General features: G+C 51.4%; 7 protein-coding genes across 7 annotated transcripts; 2 read left to right on the top strand and 5 right to left on the bottom strand.

Moving 5' to 3' along the window:
• Positions 1-2129: 2129 nt before the first annotated feature.
• Positions 2130-2600, top strand: PtrM4_112170 (Amelogenin multi-domain protein; the record flags this gene model as incomplete). Its single annotated transcript, XM_001942111.2, has 1 exon — positions 2130-2600. One exon carries the CDS (start codon positions 2130-2132, stop codon positions 2598-2600), a length of 471 nt encoding a protein of 156 aa, XP_001942146.2.
• A 1201-nt stretch (positions 2601-3801) lies between these two features.
• On the bottom strand, positions 3802-6099 carry PtrM4_112160 (uncharacterized protein; the record flags this gene model as incomplete). The annotated part of the gene is made up of 1 exon (XM_066107966.1): positions 3802-6099. One exon carries the CDS (start codon positions 6097-6099, stop codon positions 3802-3804), a length of 2298 nt encoding a protein of 765 aa, XP_065962415.1.
• Positions 6100-7005: 906 nt separating this feature from the next.
• On the bottom strand, positions 7006-8619 carry PtrM4_112150 (uncharacterized protein; the record flags this gene model as incomplete). The annotated part of the gene is made up of 3 exons (XM_066107965.1): positions 7006-7335; positions 8014-8268; positions 8389-8619. The coding sequence occupies 3 exons, from the start codon at positions 8617-8619 to the stop codon at positions 7006-7008; spliced, it is 816 nt and encodes a 271-aa protein (XP_065962414.1).
• An 835-nt stretch (positions 8620-9454) lies between these two features.
• On the top strand, positions 9455-13984 carry PtrM4_112140 (rve multi-domain protein; the record flags this gene model as incomplete). The annotated part of the gene is made up of 1 exon (XM_066107964.1): positions 9455-13984. The coding sequence occupies one exon, from the start codon at positions 9455-9457 to the stop codon at positions 13982-13984; it is 4530 nt and encodes a 1509-aa protein (XP_065962413.1).
• A 458-nt stretch (positions 13985-14442) lies between these two features.
• On the bottom strand, positions 14443-17295 carry PtrM4_112130 (uncharacterized protein; the record flags this gene model as incomplete). The annotated part of the gene is made up of 1 exon (XM_066107963.1): positions 14443-17295. One exon carries the CDS (start codon positions 17293-17295, stop codon positions 14443-14445), a length of 2853 nt encoding a protein of 950 aa, XP_065962412.1.
• Positions 17296-18167: 872 nt separating this feature from the next.
• On the bottom strand, positions 18168-19223 carry PtrM4_112120 (uncharacterized protein; the record flags this gene model as incomplete). Its single annotated transcript, XM_066107962.1, has 1 exon — positions 18168-19223. One exon carries the CDS (start codon positions 19221-19223, stop codon positions 18168-18170), a length of 1056 nt encoding a protein of 351 aa, XP_065962411.1.
• Positions 19224-19947: 724 nt separating this feature from the next.
• PtrM4_112110 (uncharacterized protein) lies at positions 19948-20931 on the bottom strand (the record flags this gene model as incomplete). Its single annotated transcript, XM_066107961.1, has 1 exon — positions 19948-20931. The coding sequence occupies one exon, from the start codon at positions 20929-20931 to the stop codon at positions 19948-19950; it is 984 nt and encodes a 327-aa protein (XP_065962410.1).
• Positions 20932-21154: the final 223 nt, after the last annotated feature.

Genomic DNA, 21154 nt, shown 5'->3' with positions numbered 1-21154 from the left:
GTCGAGCTTGAGCTTCATGTGCTCGGTCCCGACCATATTACTCTCGAAAAAGCAGTTCCCGCCCCATCGTTCCTTGGCCAAACTCAAGCCGCAAGCGGCATGCGGCTTCTCTACCTCGACGAGTTGGGCAGGCCTAACAAACTTTCGCGGCAAACAGATATCATCCTAAACCATCCTATCGCACAGATGGATCGACTGAAAGGTCCTTGTCGGATACTAGTAAGCGAAAACATGCGCCGAAAAAAAGGTCACAAAAAGCTCCAGTTCTGCGTTAAAAAGGCAGCTCATGATAACCTGCAGTACCTCTGCAGCAACACACCTGCATGCTGCATCGACAGATACAAGAACGCGGCACAAGTGCTACATCTTCTTGTCCGACTTGTCAGTGTCAACTACGACAGAGCCATTCCAACGCAGCGACTAGGAGGCGTCGTTCCGTGCTCGCTGAGGTACAGGTCATAGACTCTGAGGCTTTGTTGTTCTCGATCAAGAGAGCGGCGGTGACGTTGGCGACCTTGTGTATGCCGAAAAAGGAGCTTATGCGAGCAGGGAGACACGGGACCATGTCGGGAGGTGCCATGGCACCGTTGCTGATCGCTGGGCTGATAGGATCGCTCGCTATGATGTTTGTCTTGGAGTGTAGAATATCGGGTATCTTCAGCTCTGAAGATATACTCCCTGGGTGAGTCACAGTGTGCGCTCAAAATACGGTACTGACACTGGTACCATGGTACAGTCGAACCGAGGCACCTCTCCCAAAACTACCGCAGCTAAAAGTCCTCCAATGATTACATCGACGCAGCAAATCTGCGATCGAAGAGAACCCCTAGCCTGGTCGAGTGAATCGTCATTAAGCTCTAACTTACCTAGGTAGGCCATGTTCAGTTGCGGCGGTCGATCTGCCGGATCTAGCACTTCTCCACGATTTTTATCGCCAATTGGAAATGGAGCCATCATTCAGGCCTTCGGGGCCCAGGAACGCATCGAAATGGCAACTGAGCTGGGCGGCTACAAGGTTGATGATACCCTGCACCAGCTTCAGCCAAAACCCATTTTGCCGTGATTTTATGGTTGTCTCGACGGGCATGGGTATCAGACAGCCCCAGACCAGAGTCTCCGCCACCTCGCATCAATAGACGATGCGCGCCGTGGCCCCACTACCGTCTCGCTCTGCGTGACAGCGTCCCGCAACACGGGCTGGCTGAGCTGCGAGGACGACGACTTCGACGAGGTGCACCCTGGAGCATGTCTGCCACAGCCAGGGCTGCCGTAGGAGCCACTCTATATAGGATATGGTTTTATACGGATGTAATCTTCGTCCGTTCTTTCTTTCGCACTCTGTTTTTTCTCCATCACGTCGCCGCTGTTTAGGCCGGGAACAAGAATATTGCCGCATGGGCGAAAAAAAGCACATCGTATCATGTCGTATTATAGCATCCAAAAGTACATACACCACCTCTCCCGACTCACTCAGTCGTGCAGAATAATCCGACTTATTCGTTATACCATATGTCCATATGTACAGCCTAACATAACTATAGTGTAACGGTTTGGGCCTTGCCAAGACCGACTTGAGTGAGAGTTGGGTACGGCTATCGCTACCACACTTTCTCATCTCACACACCTATATAGCTGCAGTTCCTCCATAGCTACATAATGAAACGCAGTCCTCATCCTCTCCTCACCCCGTTACAAATAATAAGCGCGACGTAATTGTCGAGACGCGGTGAGAGCCTTCACTAGTATTCACGGTGAATCAGGCTTCCCGCGCTCTGATTGGCCAGGCACTGATTAGTCAGCTGCTCCGTGCACGCACCATAGATATTCTCCCTCCTCCCGTAGCTCCAATACAACAAGTTCACGCACGTTTCTCCACCTTCATCAGTAATCGTCCTGGCCGACGGCGACTACTCGCGAGAAGCAGCCGCATACGAAACACTGCAGCGATCGTCTAAAGCGCAGAATTGTATCCCAGACTACTACGGCAGCTGGATGATACAGGTACGAACGATAACTGGCGATAAGACATACCTGCGCCACGTACGACTTATACTTATAGAACATATCAATGGCAACGTGATGAGTAGCATAAAGGCTAAGCTACTGCCCGAAGCAACGCACTATGTATCATGCAGAAGATACTAGAAGCTGAGACCTTTGTGTACAACGCCGGAGTCCACCATCGCGACATGTCACCCCGCAACGTGATGCTAGTCTCCCACTCCGATATCTATACCGCTCCTGACCCGCGCATCGTCATCATCGACTTCAACGTTTCTAATGTACTTGACCTTAGTGCGCGCCGCCGTGGTGATACGGATCTCGACGCCATACACAAAACGTGGCCTGGGAGGATGGTTGGACCGATCACCAGGTTCTGGGATGAACTAATGGAGTTTGAGGTCAAGGGTTGGGTGGCGGATGATATCGGGGCGGCGAATGAATGGCTTTGGGAATGTTTTAGGGAGAGGGAGGATTATGTGCCGGTTGTTAGGGATGAGGATAGAGAGGAGTCTCCGAGGCTGGTCGAGGTGGAGGAGCTCACGGGACGTGTGAGTGACGATGATGGAGAGGACGATGTAGTCGTTTTCCGAGGATGAGGTGTATGAGAACTGGAGGTGGAGCCGGGATGTATATACGTACATCTTACATGTAGTATATCGAGGTGATGAGTACCACGAGAAGTCTCTATGCTTCTATTGGATCATGAGGGCTCGGGCGAACACCCTTCTAGGCAGGGTCAGAATAGTCGGTGTGCGTCTAGTATCGTATGACAATTGCCATTGCGAGTACCAGGTCGACAGTTTATTGCTCTTTGTTTCCCACCATGTAGCTCGGGTCTGCGCAAGGAGGCCGCAGCCTATCGAGCGAATACCAGAGATCATGGGGGAGGCAGCTTTGCCATACGGCGGGTGCGGGTTCTTGGCTCCATTATCGGCCAGCTCGTCAGCGAGCGAGGTGATAAAGGCAGCCCTACGGATGGCACATTATTTATGTCCACATCTGCCTGCCCATCACAATGTGTCCACAGAAGTCCCATAGTACCCAACACACGGCAGCCTGGCTAAATACCTAGCCATTGACTGTCCTAGTCTGGTGAAGTACCTGTGTAAAAACGTACGTAATGATCTCGGGACCTTGAAAGCTTGAACAAGTTAGCCATTCTTGGCAGGTCAGCAGCCTCCAATCTTCTCCTGGTGGACCTCAATAATGCTGCCTTTTTTTATCTCCAACTGCCAAATGCCAATGTACTATCCACTGAGGCATAGCCGCCTGTAGCCGTCACACGCTGGCCGTCGAACAAAAATTGCATGACGGAGACGTTTTGGCCCTGGCGATCACTAGTTAAAGGCGTTTGTGAGTTCTCCGTGCGCTGTTACGACAGACGCTGAACATGGTACCACCATCACCGTCTTGCTGCAAGACCGCCAATTCCTTCTGCTTCCATGGCCAGTTATGCTGGCAACAGCCTTCACTTAATCATCTCTTTTCTCTTACCCAAGGGCTTATAATATGCCACTTGCAAGGCGTACTGGTGGTAGTAGAGGTGAAACAGGTGGGGAGGAGGGATATATAGTTCTGTCTCTTATGCAAAAAACGGCAGGACGGGTACCCGCTGTTGTAGTGGAGCAGTGATCGGAATGGTCTGGTCTGGTCTGGTCTGAGGGTACAGACCAGACCAGACCAGGTGCTTACATAAGGACCGGTCCGACCAGACCGGTCCGACCAACAAGACCGCCAAGAATGAGGCTGAAGCAAAGAAGGAAGCCGAGGAAATGTGTTTTACTACTGACTGTCAATCTAGTCGTCTTCGTTCTCACTATCCTCGATATCGCTGTTCCCCTCAGCTTGGGGCTTTCCATACCAGGCCCGGAGACACTCGCACGCTTCTATAATATCTGCCTTCAGCCTACCACGGCGATCGACGATAGTAAGCTTCGCGCTACTAAAAAGACGTTCGCATTCATCCGACATAGGCGAGATCGCAAACATGTCTAGAGCGAAGCGAGCGAGATCTCGTTGGGAGTCGTAGCGAGATAGCCAGTACGCAATAGCCTCATTGCAACCTGCCTCTTCGTTATGAAGCCGGTCAGTAGAGATGTATTGTTCATACAAATCAGTTGTAGAAACTGGAGCGTCTATTCGAATGCGCTTATGTTCCCGCTGGCGATCAAATGCTGGGTCAGGATCTCTCTCCTTCCTGGCTGGTGGTGGCAGCATCTCGACAGGGTACCTTCCCTTATACTCTGTCTCCCAGAGATGCTTCACCGCTAATTGTGCGTTTTCAAACCACCTCTTCTTCTCTTCGTCGCCATGAAGAACCCACTCTTGCCTGAACCATCCCCACTTGCGATATGGATCAAGGATTTGAGCCGCATAATATGCCGGTGGAAGGTCAGTATCTTCAGGGAATCGATTTTGCCAATTCAGCTGCTGATTGTTATAGTACTCAACGCACTTTAACCAAGCAGCATCAGCGCAGCCTTGAAGGTACTTCCATGTAAAGTTGTTATCGTCCTCAGTGTGGATGTCGTGGTAGTGATCCTTCGTCTCGCTTATCTCCCGGAGAAGGCAGTCCAAAGTTGAAAACCAGTCCGCAAGTGACGTCTTCTTACCTTCAGAAAGCAAAGTTGCAGCATAGAAGTCTTTGAGAGCGAGTTCAATCTTTTCAAGCTCAAACCAGTGCTGTCCATCAAGCTTAAAGTTCGCGATCCCTACGGAGCCCTTTCCAGGTACATGACGAGCCGAGAAGAGCTCTAAACGTTCTCGAACATTTAATGCACGTGTAATCGAATAAAACCATGAGTTCCAGCGGGTCGAGTTGTTCTGGATAAGCTCAAGCCCGTCGAATTGCGAAAGATCTCCGCCGATAATAATTGTAGCAAACTCCTCACGCCGTTGTGGAGTAAGCCTGATGTATCGCACCAGGTTGTGAAGACGACCCAAACATCCGAACTTCTTCCAGAGCTCTTCCACCTTCGTATAGTCGCCACGTTGATGATGCTTCTCCAGCTTCGCAAGATACTTCTCACAGTTTCGCCCCATAAGGAACGCCTGGCAACAGAGGTTGATGACATGGCCCAAGCAACGCAGCCGGCGATGACGACGTTGTTTTGACTTCATCCATGGGCAGAGATCCTTGAGTATAAACTCAACAGCGGTATCATTTGCCGAGGCATTATCCAGCATAAAGTATCCAATCTGATCTCCGCTAATGTCGTATTCTTCCAGCAATTCAAGGACCACCGATCCAAGATTCTCTCCAGTATGTTCGCCGTATATACGTCGCATACCTAAAGCGGTAACACGTCGCATGCCGGTAGTATCAATCCACATAGCGACGACGCCTAGGATAGCGTAAGGGTTTGGTGAAGTCCAGAGATCAAAGGAGATAGAGATCCTACTCCGTGAATGGTGTAGGTCCTCCCTAAGCTGTTGCTTCTTCGATATGAATGCATTCATTACCCAGCTTCGGATAGTCTTCGCAGCCTTCGGGAGGTGGTTGAGTAGTGCCGGATTTAAAAAGAGGAGTAGTTCACGAAAGTACTGGTTCTCTAATTGAAAGAAGGCGATATGGCAGTACACAATCCAACGAATTAGAAGCTCTTTAAACTTCTCTACTGACTCCTTCCAGAAAAAGATGCTGGAAGCAGCCCCATCCTTTTGCTGGTCGATTATAGACTTCCGTACAGAACCCTTTCGCTTGATGCCACTCTGGGGATCAATCTGGTGCTTCTGTTCCAGGTGATTCCGGATCCTAGAAGTGCCATTGATGACAAACAACTCTTGCTTGCTCTTCCCAACCCTGCACTCATGGCAGTAATACACCTCTTTCTTATCGCTATCTCGAATGTATTGGAGTCCGTACTTCCAGATGTGTGATGTACCTTGACGGAAATCCTTCCTTGCAATTATTGCACGTTTCACGTACGTGATACCGCCCTGCACGAACTCATCTGGAGATTCGTGATATTGAATAGGAGTGGGTGATAGTATAGGGGTGGGTGATGACGTGGGGATAGGAGATGGAGTAAGAGACGTTAAATCTAGTCTTATAATATTCGATGGGGACGGTGAGGTTGGTGTTGAAGGCTCCATAACAATAGTATATAAGTAGGTTGTTAAGGACTTGATTGTTCTATGTAAGTAGAAGACTTACCTTGATCTTAATGACTCATATTGTGCTAAATTTTCTGGCTAGATTAGTCTAAGATCTAGTCACGTGGACCTATTTATAGCCGGACCGGTCCGATCATCTAGACCGGTCCGACCACGGTCTCAAAAAATCGCCAGACCAGACCAAGTCTTGGCGGTCTAGACCAGACCAAGACCAAGTCAGACCAGACCATTCCGATCACTGTAGTGGAGGGCGTGGTGGATGAGAGGGAAAAGGAAAAAGCTTCGCAGCGCTTTCAAGTACCCTCGCGACCCATGGATCGCTTTCAAGGGGCCTTTGCATACGTAGTGTATGGACAACGGATGAGCCAGGACAGCAGGCGAGCTACTTCGCAAAATTTGAGCGTTTACAAAAATGATGCTTTTCAACAACGAGGAATTGCTACTACCGGTACCGGTACAGTCCGTGCGCAGTCAACGAGCCAGTTCAGTCAACGAGCCACCCCACCAATATGGGACGATCAAAAAGATGAGGTTATTAAGCCACACGCAATAGCTATTATCGTGAGATTTTTTAGTGTATTAATATATAGAAGCTTCTAGAGCGTTTGCACTACTTATATCTCGCGGGCGTCCTGAGTTTGCGGTTGAGCAGGCCAAATTTGGGTGGGGGAGACGCCTCAGGTAGACCAGCGTCAACCTGACTTAATGCAGCACCAACACGACGACGCTTTGTCGGTTTTTTTGCTACTTTGTGTGAGGCTTTTCGCTTAGGCTTATTTGCTGTATCGCGACTTTTTTGAGTGGTTGCAGCTTGTTGTTGTTGCTTTTTGAGCGCCCGTTCTGCTGCCTTTTCTTCAGCGCGCTGTTTCTGCTTGCGATCCCTCTCTATTTTGGCTTGTTGTCGAGCCGCCTTTGCGGCTGCCTGATCCTGCTTTTTGTGAGCTGCTTCTGCTGCTTTCTCTCTCTATCGCGAGCTTTTTGGAGTTGTAGCTCCGCGGCTTCGTCTAGTTCTGCGGCCTTGCGCGCGCGGACGCTAGCAAGCTTCCTAGGACTATAGAATACAGCTCCGCCGTGCCAATCGTCGCCCTCTTGAGTAGTTAGTGTTGTTGATTTAGACAGGCGCGATCTTATAAGGTCGAGTTCAGCGCGTAGCTCCGCGTTTTGGAGGTGGAGAAGCTCGTTGTTAACCTGCAGCGAGTGCAGGCCTTGGGACAGCTGTTTAGCTTCAAATTTGGCCTTGTTAGCCACCGCAGCGTCAAAAATTTTGCGCAGTTGAGGCTAGCTATCGCCGTCGCCTTGCTCTCTAATTCCTGGCTCGTCATCTTGTTGTTGTGGGTGGTTGTTGAAGCGTTGAAGTACTGGGTCTGCGTCCATCGGCTATACGCCTGTAGCTTGAAAACTCTTTAATATAAGATCGTGAGTCATCGTAGAGCTCTAAGCTGGCTAAAAGTTGCTGTAGAAGTCGCGTTTGGTGATCCTTGAGAGGCCTTGGGTTCGCTGGAGGCGTTGGGTAAGCTCCTCGGTGTAGTGCTTTGAAAGTGGCGAAAAGAGCACGACATCTAACGGCTGCAGACTGTGAGTTGAATGAGGTGGATAAACCATAACCATGATGCGTTTAGCTTCACAATACTCTAAAAGATCGGGCGTGAGGTGGCTGGCGTGGTCGTCAAGGATTAGAAGGCGCTATTGCCGGCGAGCTTTGGCTGCTGTATAGCGTTCGAAGACCTGTTGAAGCTAGGCAAGTCCTAAATTATTATTTGACCACCCCGAAGCCGAGTGGGATACGAAAACTTGGTGTTGATCGGCCGACAGGTCGTCAACCTAACTTGATTGAACCCTAGAGATGCCCTGGTAGATGAGAGCGGGCGGCAATGCCTCTCTAGAAGCGCATACGCAAGCCAGCAGCGTTACCCATTCTCTATTGCTATCTCTTATCGCCGCGGTACGCTCCCTTGACTCATAAACTGCCTTAGAGAAGATCCTTTTCCTGCGGTAGGCGATGCTGATAAAGAAGCCCTTCTTATCTATATTGTACGTGTTGCGCTCTTTAATCTTATGTTCTCGCATCTTAGAGTGTAGCAAGTTGAAGTACAACTCGTATTTACGCTTGTTGTCAGCTAGGTGACGCTCACGATCCATACTGGTGTCCTATTTGGTGATAAGCTCGTCGGGATGACGGTGTTGAAACCGGGTAACCTAGCTATCGGAGACCTCATGCTGCGCAACCGCGGTGCCGAAATTTCTTAAAATACTTCGTGTAGGTGGTACACCGTCTCTTGTAGGCCCTTCTATATATCCGATAAGCTCATCCTCTTGTTGTGGGTTGAGGTTTCGTCGATCTTCGGCCGCCTGTGTGTCCCTGGGTCGCTGTGCGCCCCGGTGCCTCCGCGACAGCGTCGTTCGATCAACTCCGAATATTTTTGCAACTTGGCGGTATGAGAACTTATCTCCAGCCTTACGCGATTCGATATATTTAATCGCTTCTTGAATCGGGTCCATGGTTGTGGAGTTATGACGCGTTGAAGTTGGGTGGGTTCATGAGGCAGCGGGGGTTGGGGTGGCTCGTTGACTGAACTGGCTCGTTGACTGCGCACGGACTGTAACGTGTCCGTGCGCGTGATGCGCGGGGAACACCATATCCACTACTTCAAAAATGAAGCTATTAAGCCACGTATATAAGCTGTTATTATACGAATTTATAGAGGGGGAGTAATTAGATGCTTGCGATCAACTTGTACTATCTATATTTTGATGGGAGGTTGACGTTGCGGCCACGTGATGTGAGCTTTGATTGTTGATGTTGATGTTGATTATGGTTTAACGCCCTATCTGTAACCTCCCATAGGGTATTCGGGCGGGTCCCGCCGTGGTCTTATAGTGCTGTCGCACTTGCCTCGTGGAACCTATTCCTAGGTGTTTTGTATCTAAGGGGAGTGATGTCCTGCCTATATACATGTTCGTGAAAAGGACTCCCGCCATTTGAAGCCGTTTTCCTACAATATTCTAGTATTTCGTGGCTTGCGCCTTTGATCGATGCAGTACTGTCGAGACGCGGTGAGAGCCTTCACTAGTATTCACGGTGAATCAGGCTTCCCGTGCTCTGATTGGCCAGGCACTGATTAGTCAGCTGCTCCGTGCGCGCACCATAGATATTCTCCCTTCTCCCGTAGCTCCAATACAACAAGTTCACGCACGTTTTCTCCACCTTCATCAGGTTATGAGCCCTCCTCTATCACGATAAAGTGCTCTAGAGGTGCGATTTCCGCAGCAGCAGAACCGATCAGTTGAACACAACATCAGTCACTCGCGCGACGACGACGACGATAAAGTCACGATGGCGCCATCCACAGCGATGGACGCGATCCCAAAGCTACAAGCAGATGGTAGCAACGCTTACCACTGGGAAGCAGCATTGAAGCTGTACGCAAATATTCACTCTATCGGAGGTCTACTCGACGGCAGCTACATGGTCACATACCCAGAAACACCTCACTATCAAACTGAACCGACAACTACGTCATCGGCATTCAACACGCCACAACTTCTGCTTGACGCTCAGCAACGCGTACGAGCCCACAACAAAGAAGTTACTACACAGTACGACAAAGACTATGAGCTCTATCGTATTTACAACTCCCGAGAATCGTCTCTCACCTTGGCTATACTCAATACAGTACCAAGATCAGTATGGGACAACGTCATGAACCTGCCCACAGTGAGGCAGAAGTACGAAGCTATTACAGCTCGTTATCGTGAACAAGGCGTCACTGAAGAGTGTACTATCTGGGCAGATTTTTTCAAGCTGAGAGCTCAAGACTGCCCCTCTACAGCCAACTTCACCGACAAGTTTAAAGCAGGACTTGCAAAGCTTGACGTCATCGCAGACTGTAAGCTATCTAACAAAGCTCGAGTGTATCAGTTCATTCTTGCTATCAACAACGCCTACCCGGACTACGGACGCGATCGCCGCGCTGATCTGCGCCGCAACGTTACTCTGAACGTCGATCGCATGTGCAGCGAGCTCATTGACGAGGCCCGCCGCGACGACCCAATCAAGACCATTAACACGTCTATCCGAGCTTCTGGGGGTGACAACAACCGCAGTCAGCCTCTTGGTGATAACAACGACGCCAACAGAAGCGCCACCCGTGGCCGCGGCAATCGAGGCAATGGGCGAGCCCAGCGCGGACGAGGTAGAGGTTCTGAGGGTGCGACTCAGAGACCTACAAATACCTCCCCATACTGCAAGCACTGCGACTGCAACCATACTGGAGGAGGTGATAACTGCTGGTACACCTTTCCTCACCTCGCCACTGAAGCCTGGCGTCAGCGCCAAGCTCAACAACAAGGCAAACAACAGCCTACTAGCACCAACGCCGCAGCTATTAATGCTGAAGGCTTTGCCTTTACAACGGTTCATTTGTCAGAGAAGGTACAGAGTCTCACCAAGGAGACCTCTAACTTCAAACAACGATTCATTATCGATACTGGAAGCAGCGATCACATCTGCAATGATCGCAGCAAGTTCCAAATTCTACACGACACTGCTCCTGCTACAATTAATACTGGAGCCGGACCTATTACTGCTAAGCAGGTAGGTACCATTCAGATCACTGTCGTCACGTCAGAAGGTGTACTCAACAAGGTCTCCTTCACTAACGTGCTATACGCTCCGGACATGTTTGTATCAGTCCTCTCCCACTCTAAACTACGAGCGAAAAATCTCTATTACCACGGCTGGGACAGCAAGCTGTACCTCATGCCATCACAACAAGAGATCGCCTTCACACCTGAGATCGACAAGATCCCTACGCTCCTCCTCGCCAACACAGAGCTTGAGGCAGCTCGCGCGTTTGCCTTTGCAACCGCCGCAACCACCAACCCAACAGGTGTACTCGCTCCCTATCGCGAGATTACTCTCCAAGAGCTCCATGAGCTGTTTGGCCATGCCGACCCCAAAGCTCTTAAGCTTCTTGTCGCCAACACCACCGGCCTACGTCTCACTACAACACAGGCATTCTCATGCGAGGCCTGCATGTTATCCAAATCGAAGAAGCAGATCTCACGACGGTCTCCAGCCCGCTCAACCACGTTCCTCCATCGTATTCATATCGATATCGTTGGACCAGTGACGCCCGAAGGTGTCAACGGTGAGCGCTACTGGATACTGTACACCGACGACTACTCACGATACCGCTGGATTGATTTCACAGACTGCAAAGCAGCAATCACATCTAAGCTTATACAACACCTGGACAAGATGGAAACTCAACACCACGTTCGAGTGTCGATCGTTCACATGGACAACGACAACATGTTCCTCAACCAGACGACTGGGCGTTACTTCAAGGACAAAGGCATCATCTCCGAGCCTTCCACCGCCTATACACCCCACCAGAATGGAGTCGCTGAAGCCAGCAACTACGTAGTGGAGGTCCGAGCACGCACAATGATTTTGGCGGCGCCTCACATATCTAAGTCATACTGGCCATACGCAGCCCAGTACTCTATCGACGTCCTTAACCATAGCGTCAGCTCTGCTGTACTAGACAGTAAGACACCAAGACAGCTGCTATTTGAGCACATGAAGGTTGCAAACCCTGTGCCTAACCTATGCTCCTTCCGCACCTTCGGAGAAGCTGGGTACGTCCATCAACCAGTACAGCGACGAGTTCAGAGCGCCAAGTTCGAACCACGATCGGTCAAGATGTACTTCGTCGGTCGAGAAGGATCACGGATCTACCTTATGTGGGATCCAGTCACACAGTCCATACACCGTACGAGCAGTGTTGCTTGGCCTAAACACGACGTCAAAGCTGTAGTCCAAGAAGACACAGCTACAACCAAACCGGATCAATGCTTCTATATCCAAGATCCACCGCCAGCACTAGATCCCTCTTCATTTCCACACCATGAAGTCTCTCTCCCGGAGCAAGGTAGTGGTTATGTATTTGACGGACTAGAGGCTGAAGCGCAGTCTAGCTTTGACTTTGACGCGGACATTGACAACTATAACAGTCTTAACGAGGTTGCTAATGCTCGAGCAACACCTCAGCGTCGGGATACATCCCAAAACGCTCCACGTCACGACGAGATCAGTGCATCATTTGATGCCCGTAACATACTCGATGGACGTCGTCGCATCACTCGACCGCCCAACCGATACGCGGCAGTCTCTCGTTGCTTTGCTACGGCAATTACAGAGGCAACAACAACAGACTTACCGCCTGAGCCTGCCACACGCAAGGCAGCACGCCTTCATCCATACAGCAAGCAATGGATCGCTGCTGAAGATGAAGAGCTCGTATCACTCGACCAGAATGGCACATGGGAGACCACAACCACGATCCCTCCCGACGTATACGCCCTGCCTACTAAGTGGGTATACAAATACAAAGTCAAGGACGATGGACAACTCGAGCGCTTCAAGGCTCGACTGGTTGTCTGTGGCAATAGGCAGGAGACCGACTTCTGGCGCGAAACCTACGCTGCAGTAGCTCGCGCAACTACACTGAAAGTCCTTCTCGCCCTTGTCGCAACCGAAGACTTAGAATGCGAGCAAGCAGACGTTGTTACCGCCTTTCTCAACGGTAAACTAGACAAAGACGAAGTAGTCTATGTCCGCCTGCCAGACGGACGCAAAGCCAAGCTTATCAAAGCTTTGTACGGCCTGCGCCGCTCACCACGCCTCTGGTACAATGAGCTATCGAGCTATCTCAAGGGTATCGGCTTAGATCCTTTAGAGTCAGATCCATGTGTCTTCAAACACCTAGACGGCAGTCTTATCCTTGCGTATGTTGATGATATCATCTTCATCACAGCTACGAAGCAACGCATGAAGGAGATCAAAGAGGCTGTATACAAGAAGTACAAGTGTCGAGATCTAGGACCAATCTCTCACTACCTAGGTCTCCGGATCCGACGCTCACGACCATCCCGACTCATCGAGATCTCAATGGAGTCATATGTCGACAAGCTTGTAGAGGAGTATAGTCGTCAACACGCGCTCCCTCGCTACACGCCGCTTGATACCTCAGTACTCAAGTTGAAGCTGCGATCTCCAACTGATCTTGCAACTCAACAACAAATTCAGAACTACCAAAAGGTTATTGGCAAGCTGCTGTATCCAGCAACCCAACTGCGAGCCGATATATCCTTCCACGTCGCCTATCTCGCCCGCGCTATGAGCAATCCAACTCAACAACACTACGAGTACGCAATCCAGATCATCGACTATCTCAAGACCTTCAAATCTCTTGTAATGAGCTATCGAGCTACATCTCCACACGCACGCATGCCTATCACCATGTATGCGACATCATACGATGACAACAAGAACAACACTAATCCTACGCTACACCTACATGGCTACAGCGACGCCTCATTTGCTGACGGCGAGGACCGCAAATCAACCTCCGGATACTTGTTCAAACTTGCTGGAGGTACTATCTGTCACAAGTCAGTCAAGCAAAAGCTAGTTACAACCTCAACAACTGAAGCTGAGTACGTTGCTCTTACCTACGCCGCTAAGGAGGCTACCTGGCTGTACCGTCTGCTACACCAGCTCGGTTACAACGGTACAGATACCCATCCTATCCTTATCTACGGAGACAACGCTCCATCTATACAGCTACTACACTCAGAGGGTCATCACGAGCGTACAAAGCACGTCGATATCTACTACCATTACATCAAGGATCAAGTCCGCGACGGCAACCTCTACGTAGAGCATGTACGAACTCATGAGATGGCTGCTGACGGCCTCACGAAACCTCTTGAACGACAAGCCCACAGCAGGTATCTACAACAGCTAGGCCTTACGACTCCAACTATCGAAACAAAGGACTACAACAAAGGTGGATAGAGCAGGACTATCAGGTCCTGTGGGGGTGTGTCGAGACGCGGTGAGAGCCTTCACTAGTATTCACGGTGAATCAGGCTTCCCGTGCTCTGATTGGCCAGGCACTGATTAGTCAGCTGCTCCGTGCGCGCACCATAGATATTCTCCCTTCTCCCGTAGCTCCAATACAACAAGTTCACGCACGTTTTCTCCACCTTCATCAAGTACAGTAACTGCTTTTTAGAGAGAGAAACGAAAAAGTAACAAGAGGCAATTTGAGATATAATAAAAGGTTTGAGAGAGAGCGTGTGGGTTGTGGCATCTATGCGGCGTTTTGCCGCGAATCCTACACTGAATAATGCCAAGGAATTCAGCGGGTCTTGTGAAATTCAAGAATAGAAATCACTCGTCATAGAAGGAGTTCGTTACCTTCACGAAGGTCTCGAACTCTTGTGGCTGGTCTATTAATTGCGCGAGGTACGCTAGGCCTTCCTGTCTTGTGCGAGGGGCACGATGGGGCGTAGAGGCCACTTCTTGAAGTGTGTTGTGGCTCTCTTGCAGAACACTAGGTGTTCTGGCGTCTTGGGCCTGCCGCATAGGCATTTCGAGGTATCCTCGTGGTTGAATTTTCGGTGGTACCATTCAAAGTCGCCGTGCGTTGAGCGTATCATAAGGACTTTCGCGAGTATCCTTCGGGGTAGCCATAGCGCTGCGGGCGTGCGCCTAGTATCGTATGGCAGCTGCCATTGCGTGTACCATGCTGATAGCCTACTGCTCTTATCCTTCCACCAAGTGTCCCTTGTATGTTCGAGGAGGCGGCGGCCTACTGTTCGTATACCGGATCTTGTGGGGGAGGCGGCCATGCCGTATGGCTGGTGCGGGTCTTTGGCCTCGTTGTCAGCCAGCTGGTCGGCGAGCTCGTTTCCAACAATCTTCATGTGTCCCGGCGCCCACCGCGTTTTCACGTTGTAGGCCTCCATAGCTCCATGGATTTGGAGGAACGCCCATTGGGAGGAGGTAGGGGCGGTTCCGCGTATGCCCCATATTACCGCAGTGCTGTCTATGCAAAGTACGATCTCCCTCTGGCTAGGCAGTGAGAGTTGTAGTGCGTGTTTGAGTCCTCTGCACGCGCCTATAGCCTCCGCATCGAAGACGTGGCTAAGGGCATTTAGTGAGCCTTGTCCAGTCGCCACGGCGGCCTGGCCCTGGTATATAGCGTACCCGTAAGTGACCACCCTTGTACCGTTGATTTGTTGTTCAGACCCGTCTGAGAAGACAGTGATTGTCTCTTGTCCAAGAGACTCCCACCAGATGGTGAAATTCTGGGCAGCAATGTCCTTTCCTTGCCCTTGCGTTGGATCCTGCCTCGACCCGTCTGAAAAGTGAGGGCTGGCTAGGACGTTTCGGGGTGTGGCGGGTAGCAGTTGTGCTACGCGCTGAACCTTCGATCTTGGTATCCGTCGGTTGCCCGCTGCGCGTCCTCGTATGACTAGTGGCAGTGTAGTTCTATTAGTAAGTGGGTGCTTGTCGTCTATCGTGCGTAGGTGAACTGCAAAGCGGAGCTTGGCCTCCTCTAGCGCCACCTGTGCCGACGGCATCGCAGCTTCTCTTAGCAGTACTGCGTTTGGTGTTGTCCTCCACGCAGGGAGGATTGCCTTCGTGGCTGCTATTAGTGCCTGATCTATCGTGGTTAGGTGCCAGCCTACCCTAGTGCTGACCGTGGGTTTACGGGAAACCCTTGCAATTCGTGGGTTCTTCGTCCTGCCCTCGTACCATGTTTCGGCTCCGTATAGTAGTATGGGCAGGATACATGTTATGGCTGCCTTGCGTAGCGATCCTGCTGGAGGGCCGTGGGCTGTGTTGGCGAGGCTCCGGAGATGGTTCGCTACTTTCCTAGCTTGCGCCGCCCTTTCTGCGACGTGCTTCTTGAAAGTTAGTCCCCTATCAAACCACACCCCAAGCCAGCGCAGCGCTGTCTGGCTTCCCCCCTGCGCAGGGGCTATAGGGTGAATTGTTTGATCTTCCAATTGGATTGGCGGCGCATGTAGTCCTTTCTGGCGCGTGAGGTGGATCAGCTCCCGTTTCTCTGGTGCAAACGTGATCTTGTTCGCAGCTCCCCATTCATTGATAGATTTGAGGTCCTCTGCTAGCAGTGCGACGTTCTCGTCTAAAGAGTGGGAGACCCGGTATAGGTTGATGTCGTCGGCATACCCGAACCGGAGTTTTCGGTCCTGGTTGAGTAGTTCAGCTAGGTATAGGGTGTATAGGACCGGTGATAGCGGCGATCCCTGCGGGGTGCCGCAGGCCACTCGATGTACAGGTGTAGTGACATTGCCTAGGCGTACTCGCACCCTCCTTTCCGACAGGAAGTTCTGGATAAATTTCCGGAGTAGGGGTGGCCACCCTTGTTGCCGCATTCGGTGTAGTAGCCTGTTTTTCAGTAGCGCGTCAAACGCCCCTTGGACGTCTAACGTGAGCATAGAGACATGCTCGTGTCTTGACCAAGCCATCTCCACGTCGTGTGTGAATGCGGTCGCCAGGTCCATCGCAGAGCGTTTTGGCAGCGCTCCACCGTGCTGTGGGCTTAGGATGTCAAAAGCCATAGCTGTGTGTGCTATGCGCCTTGCTATGATACGCTCGAGTCCCTTCCCTAGACAGGACGATAGGGCAATTGGTCTCATTGATCTGGGTGAGGACTTATCCTTCTTCCCGACTTTGGGTATCATGGCCACTTCTACCGTCTTCCAGGCGGCTGGGTAGTGGCCTTGTTCCATGCACGCCCGGTAGATGCCTAGCACTAGGTGTCTAATGTGTTCCCAGCATGCCTTTAGGAGTCGGACGGTCACCTGATCGGGTCCTGGGGAGGTGCTAGATACTCCAATCACGTAGCGTTCAGTCTCCTCCATCGATATGTATGTGTCCCATGGTAGTGGCGTGGTTTGCGGGTCGTTGTCAAGAGGCGGTGGTTCTAGGAGGTCGTCCTCCGCCGAAAAACGGTCGAGGATTGCCTCTCTAAGTGCCTCAGCTTTCTCGAGTGGTGCTGTGATTGTCCTACCTTCGATTACAAGTGGGGTGTCCCGTTGGTCGAATGATAGTTTATGCCAGCCTACTAGCTTGTATAGATCTTTGTCGTTATTACAGCCGTCTATGCGCTGCTGCCAGTACGTTCTCTTGGCTTTTCGTACCGTAGCTAGGAACGCACGGGTGGCTTCTGAGGGGGATTGGCCATAGTCCGACTTTTCCTGGATATGCCGCTTATACGCCACTCTACAGTCCTCTGTCCACCATGGGGCGGAGTGGCCTTTTTCTCTATTTGGTGTTCCCGCCGCGTGCATTGCATCTCCTATAGCTTGGGTGATTCTAGCTATGCTTGCGTCGATTACGTCCGCTGGGGCGCTATTGCTAATTGGCTGTACGCCTACTGTGTAGAGTTGAACTAGCCCGGCAAACCTATCTATGTTTCTCTCGTGGACCCGGTAGTGATGCTGTTCTAGCACCGCTCTCCCTCGGCTTGGAAGGACAGTCACTAGGGTGAAATGGTCTGACCCTGTATACATATCTTCGCGGACTGTCGTTCTAGCGAAGGGTATATTTGAGAAGGATACGTCTAGCACGTGTCCCGCCCGATGTGTTGGGTTACCTGCCTCGCCGATGTAGGGTATGTCGTTCTGAGTGGCCCAGCGGGCGATCTCTGCCCCCCTATTGGCCGACGTGGAGCCGGGCTCAAAAAGTTCATGGCGGGCGTTTAAGTCACCCCCTATAAGGCAGTTACGGGGTGGCGTTAAAGCTGTGAGGTATTGAAATGTCGAGTCATTCTGTGGCTGCCTATAAACATTCAATATGCGGTAGCCGTTGGCCTCGATCCATAGCACATCCCGGCTGATGCGTGGGTGTATAAGAGTAGCCCTTATATTTGGGCTCTTACGGGTATAGGTGAGCACCCGTGGTCGGTCAGTTCCCCACGTTGTGGGGTTGTTCCAGCTTATCACTGGCGATATCATATGGAATCCTGGGTGTGTAGAGGTCCGGGTTCCAGTGAGAGTAAAGGGTTCTTGGATGCATACTATGTCTATGTCTGCTTCCCATGCACGTTCTAAGGCTGTAATGTGGCAAGGCGAGCTTCTGGCCACATTCACCCAGCATACCTGCATTTGTCTGTGTCGGTGTGGCGTGGTTTCGCCGGGTGAATTTGCGGGTTGTGCCCTCATTACGCACTAGATCCGAGGCTCATTTCAGTGTCAGCGTGCTCAGACGATGACGTATTAGGGTCTTGGTCAGCGGTGCTAGGCTGCACGCTTCTAGCAGACATTCGCGCTAGGTTGAGGTCTTGCGTAGTTGCAGCTGTTCTCTTAGACCTCCTAGTCCCTAGGGTGGTTGCGGGCTCTCTAACAGTGGCTGTGTTTAGGTTGTTTACGTCTTGTCGGCTTCTTTTACTTGCGTCCGTAGGTGTTCCCACAGGCTCAGTAGTATTAGCTATGTCGCCGTCCGTGATTTCAATGGAGGTTTCGACCGTGCTGCCTGTCTGTCTTCCTCTAGCTGGCTGCATTGCCTCAGAAGCACGGTCACCCGCCTCCCTAATGACTTTTAGTTCCCCCTTTGTGGGTTGGATGAGTCGGCCGTTCGCCCTCGTTGGGGCTGCTGGGCACTTGTCGTGGGTTGCTGGAAATGGGCCGTGGCAGTTGGCGCACTTTGGTGTGTCTTTGCATTGTTCTCCGTGTGGTCCCTGGTGAGTTGCCGTTGTTTTGCTGCATGTCGTGCAGCGGGCTGGCCTTGTGCAGCGGCTGGTTTTGCAGTACCCTAGGCAGCCTGGGTCGTGCAGCATTGCAGGTGAGTTCTTCTTTATCTCGTGCGCGTAGTCGCCCGTCCCAAATAGGCGAAACGATCGTACGGGTCTGGTGAAAGATATAATCCAGGTTGTCCTTCCCTCCGTGGGTCCATGTCTGGAGGGCCGGCAGCTCGCCGGTTCGATCCCTGTCTGGGACAGAGCTTCGCTGACTATATCGTCTATTGTGGTGGGTATACTTTCCCCTGTGATAGTGCGGTATGAGCTTTCTACGCCCTGGACTGCATAGTTCACCCATCGTTCAGGTAGTCTTGCGCTCTCGCCCTCTACCGCTCGGATCATGAGTTCGCGATTCTCCTGCCCCATAAGCAGGGCCTTGATTTTGTCGTTGCGGGGCGTAATCGCCCAGCCAGTCTTGATATGTTTTGCCGTAGGTATGTCGGAGGGGGTAATTTCCTTAATCGCCTTTACAATAGCCATGCGGGCCGCAAATGGTGATGCCCGTTGGAGCCGAGCCTCCGCTCCAACCGCTATAAGGATACGGTTGTCAGTGTTTAGAGGTCGCCTAGGAGTTTGAGCTAGCTGCTTTGGGGCAGCCGTGGCCGCTTTCGTCGTAGCGGCCCCCCTTGCTGGGGGGTTGGATTTTTCAGGGTCCTAGCTACGTCCGCCCAGGAGCGGTGCGTAGTGTCAGAGTCGCTCCCTGAGTTTGGGGCGTGATTAGGGGCGTGATTAGGGAGGTGTTAATAGCCCTTAGCACCTTCTGTTGAAGGTCCTTAGCCACACGGGCTCCGTCTGGGTCGGTGTACTTCCCAAGGCATCTGTCGACAGCTGTCGCTAGATCCGTTATGATGGAGTGGTGGAGGTTTGTAGCTTTTTGGGCTGCCTGAATCCGCTGGCGGACCGCTTCAGAGACAGCTTGATTGTAGGAGGTGGGCGCAGTGCTACCGATAGAAGGTTCAGCACGAGTATGTGCTCGCTGCCTCCTCTTGTTGCCGCGCAGGTCAGTATTAATAGGGCTCTCAGGCTCCTCTGATCGTGTATGGGGGGTTGGGCACTCCGTGGCGCCCTCTCTGGAGTTTCTACATTAGCCATTCTAACCACCTCCGCGAGAGCAGAAAGCGGTTATTTAGCTGAGGTAGTTACAGGCCGCCGTGCCGTTAAAATGATGTAAAAATCGTATAATTTTATAAGGGTCCCAAATTCCTTAAAAGTTGGTGTTCGGTGATGTGAGCTTTGATGGAGGAGCTGGAGGCTCTTCTTGAACTTGAGCACCAGCGCGAGCAGCCTCAACGCGTTTTTGACGCTTGTTGTTCGATGAGGTAGCTGCTGAAGCTCTCCTCTTTCCCTTTTGGGGTAGTTGTATAGCTTTAGCAGCGTCTCTCTCCTCCTTCTGGCGCGCGCGTTCAGCTGCTTTCTCAGCTCGCTCAAGCTCCCTCATCTCCTTGAGTCTCTGCCTCTCCACACGCCTCTCCTCGAGCTCATCTTGACGCTGCAGTCGAGCCTCCTCGCGCTGCTTCTTGGACCGTGCTTTTTGGAGTTTCTCCTCCGTCTCATCTCGCTCCCGTACTGCTTCTCTAGCTCGAGCCTCACGCAGCTTGCGAGGAGACCAGAAGACAGAGCCACCGTGATACTCCTGGCGCTGTTGAAGGTCAAGAGCTTTGCCCTTCTTCCTGTGCTTCTTTTTATGTTGAAGAGCCTCCTTTAAGCCCTCGTTCTCATGCTTTAAAAGCTCATACTGCACAGAGAGATGGTGAACGCTTGAGCGCAGCTTTCTTGCCTCATACTGATGGCTATCATTAACAGCAGCTCGTACTAGCCGATCGAGCTTTCTCCAGTCATGATCAGAGAGCCCTGACGATGAGCTTCTCTCAGCTTCTGGCGTGCTAGCAAATCTACGAAGGATAACGTTGGCATCCATCGGCCAGATCCCAGTGGCTTCGAAGGCCTTCAATATGAGGCTCTCTGTGAAGGAGGATATCCAGGCGCTCCAGAAGAGCGGGAAGAAGTCCCCTTTCTTGATTGGAATAAGGCCTTGAGCCTTATGGAGATGGTTAGTGAGCTCGTTAGAGTAGGCTTGAGAGAGTGGCTTGAACAGCACTACATCTAGCGGCTGGAGCGTATGGGTCGAATGGGGAGGAAGGATCATGAGGAGGATCCTATGGCGATCGCAGTACTTAATAAACTCCATCGTGAGGTGAGATCCATGGCCATCAAGGATGAGCAATCTCCATCTACCTGATCGTTGCTTTGTAGAGCGATCAAACACCTGCTCCAGCCAAGCTAGGCCTACGTTATCATTTGACCAGCCTGTTGGAGATGATGAGACAAAGACCTTATACTCTCCTGCCTTAATATCCTCTACCTAACTTAATCGTATAGCTCCTTTCTTAGCTGCGTAGATAAGGGCTAGA

Source organism: Pyrenophora tritici-repentis, chromosome 5 (genome assembly GCF_003171515.1).
Source record: "Pyrenophora tritici-repentis strain M4 chromosome 5, whole genome shotgun sequence".
NCBI lineage: Eukaryota > Fungi > Ascomycota > Dothideomycetes > Pleosporales > Pleosporaceae > Pyrenophora > Pyrenophora tritici-repentis.
Note: the sequence above shows the minus strand (reverse complement) of the source record. Positions and strands in the feature narration are given on the sequence as shown.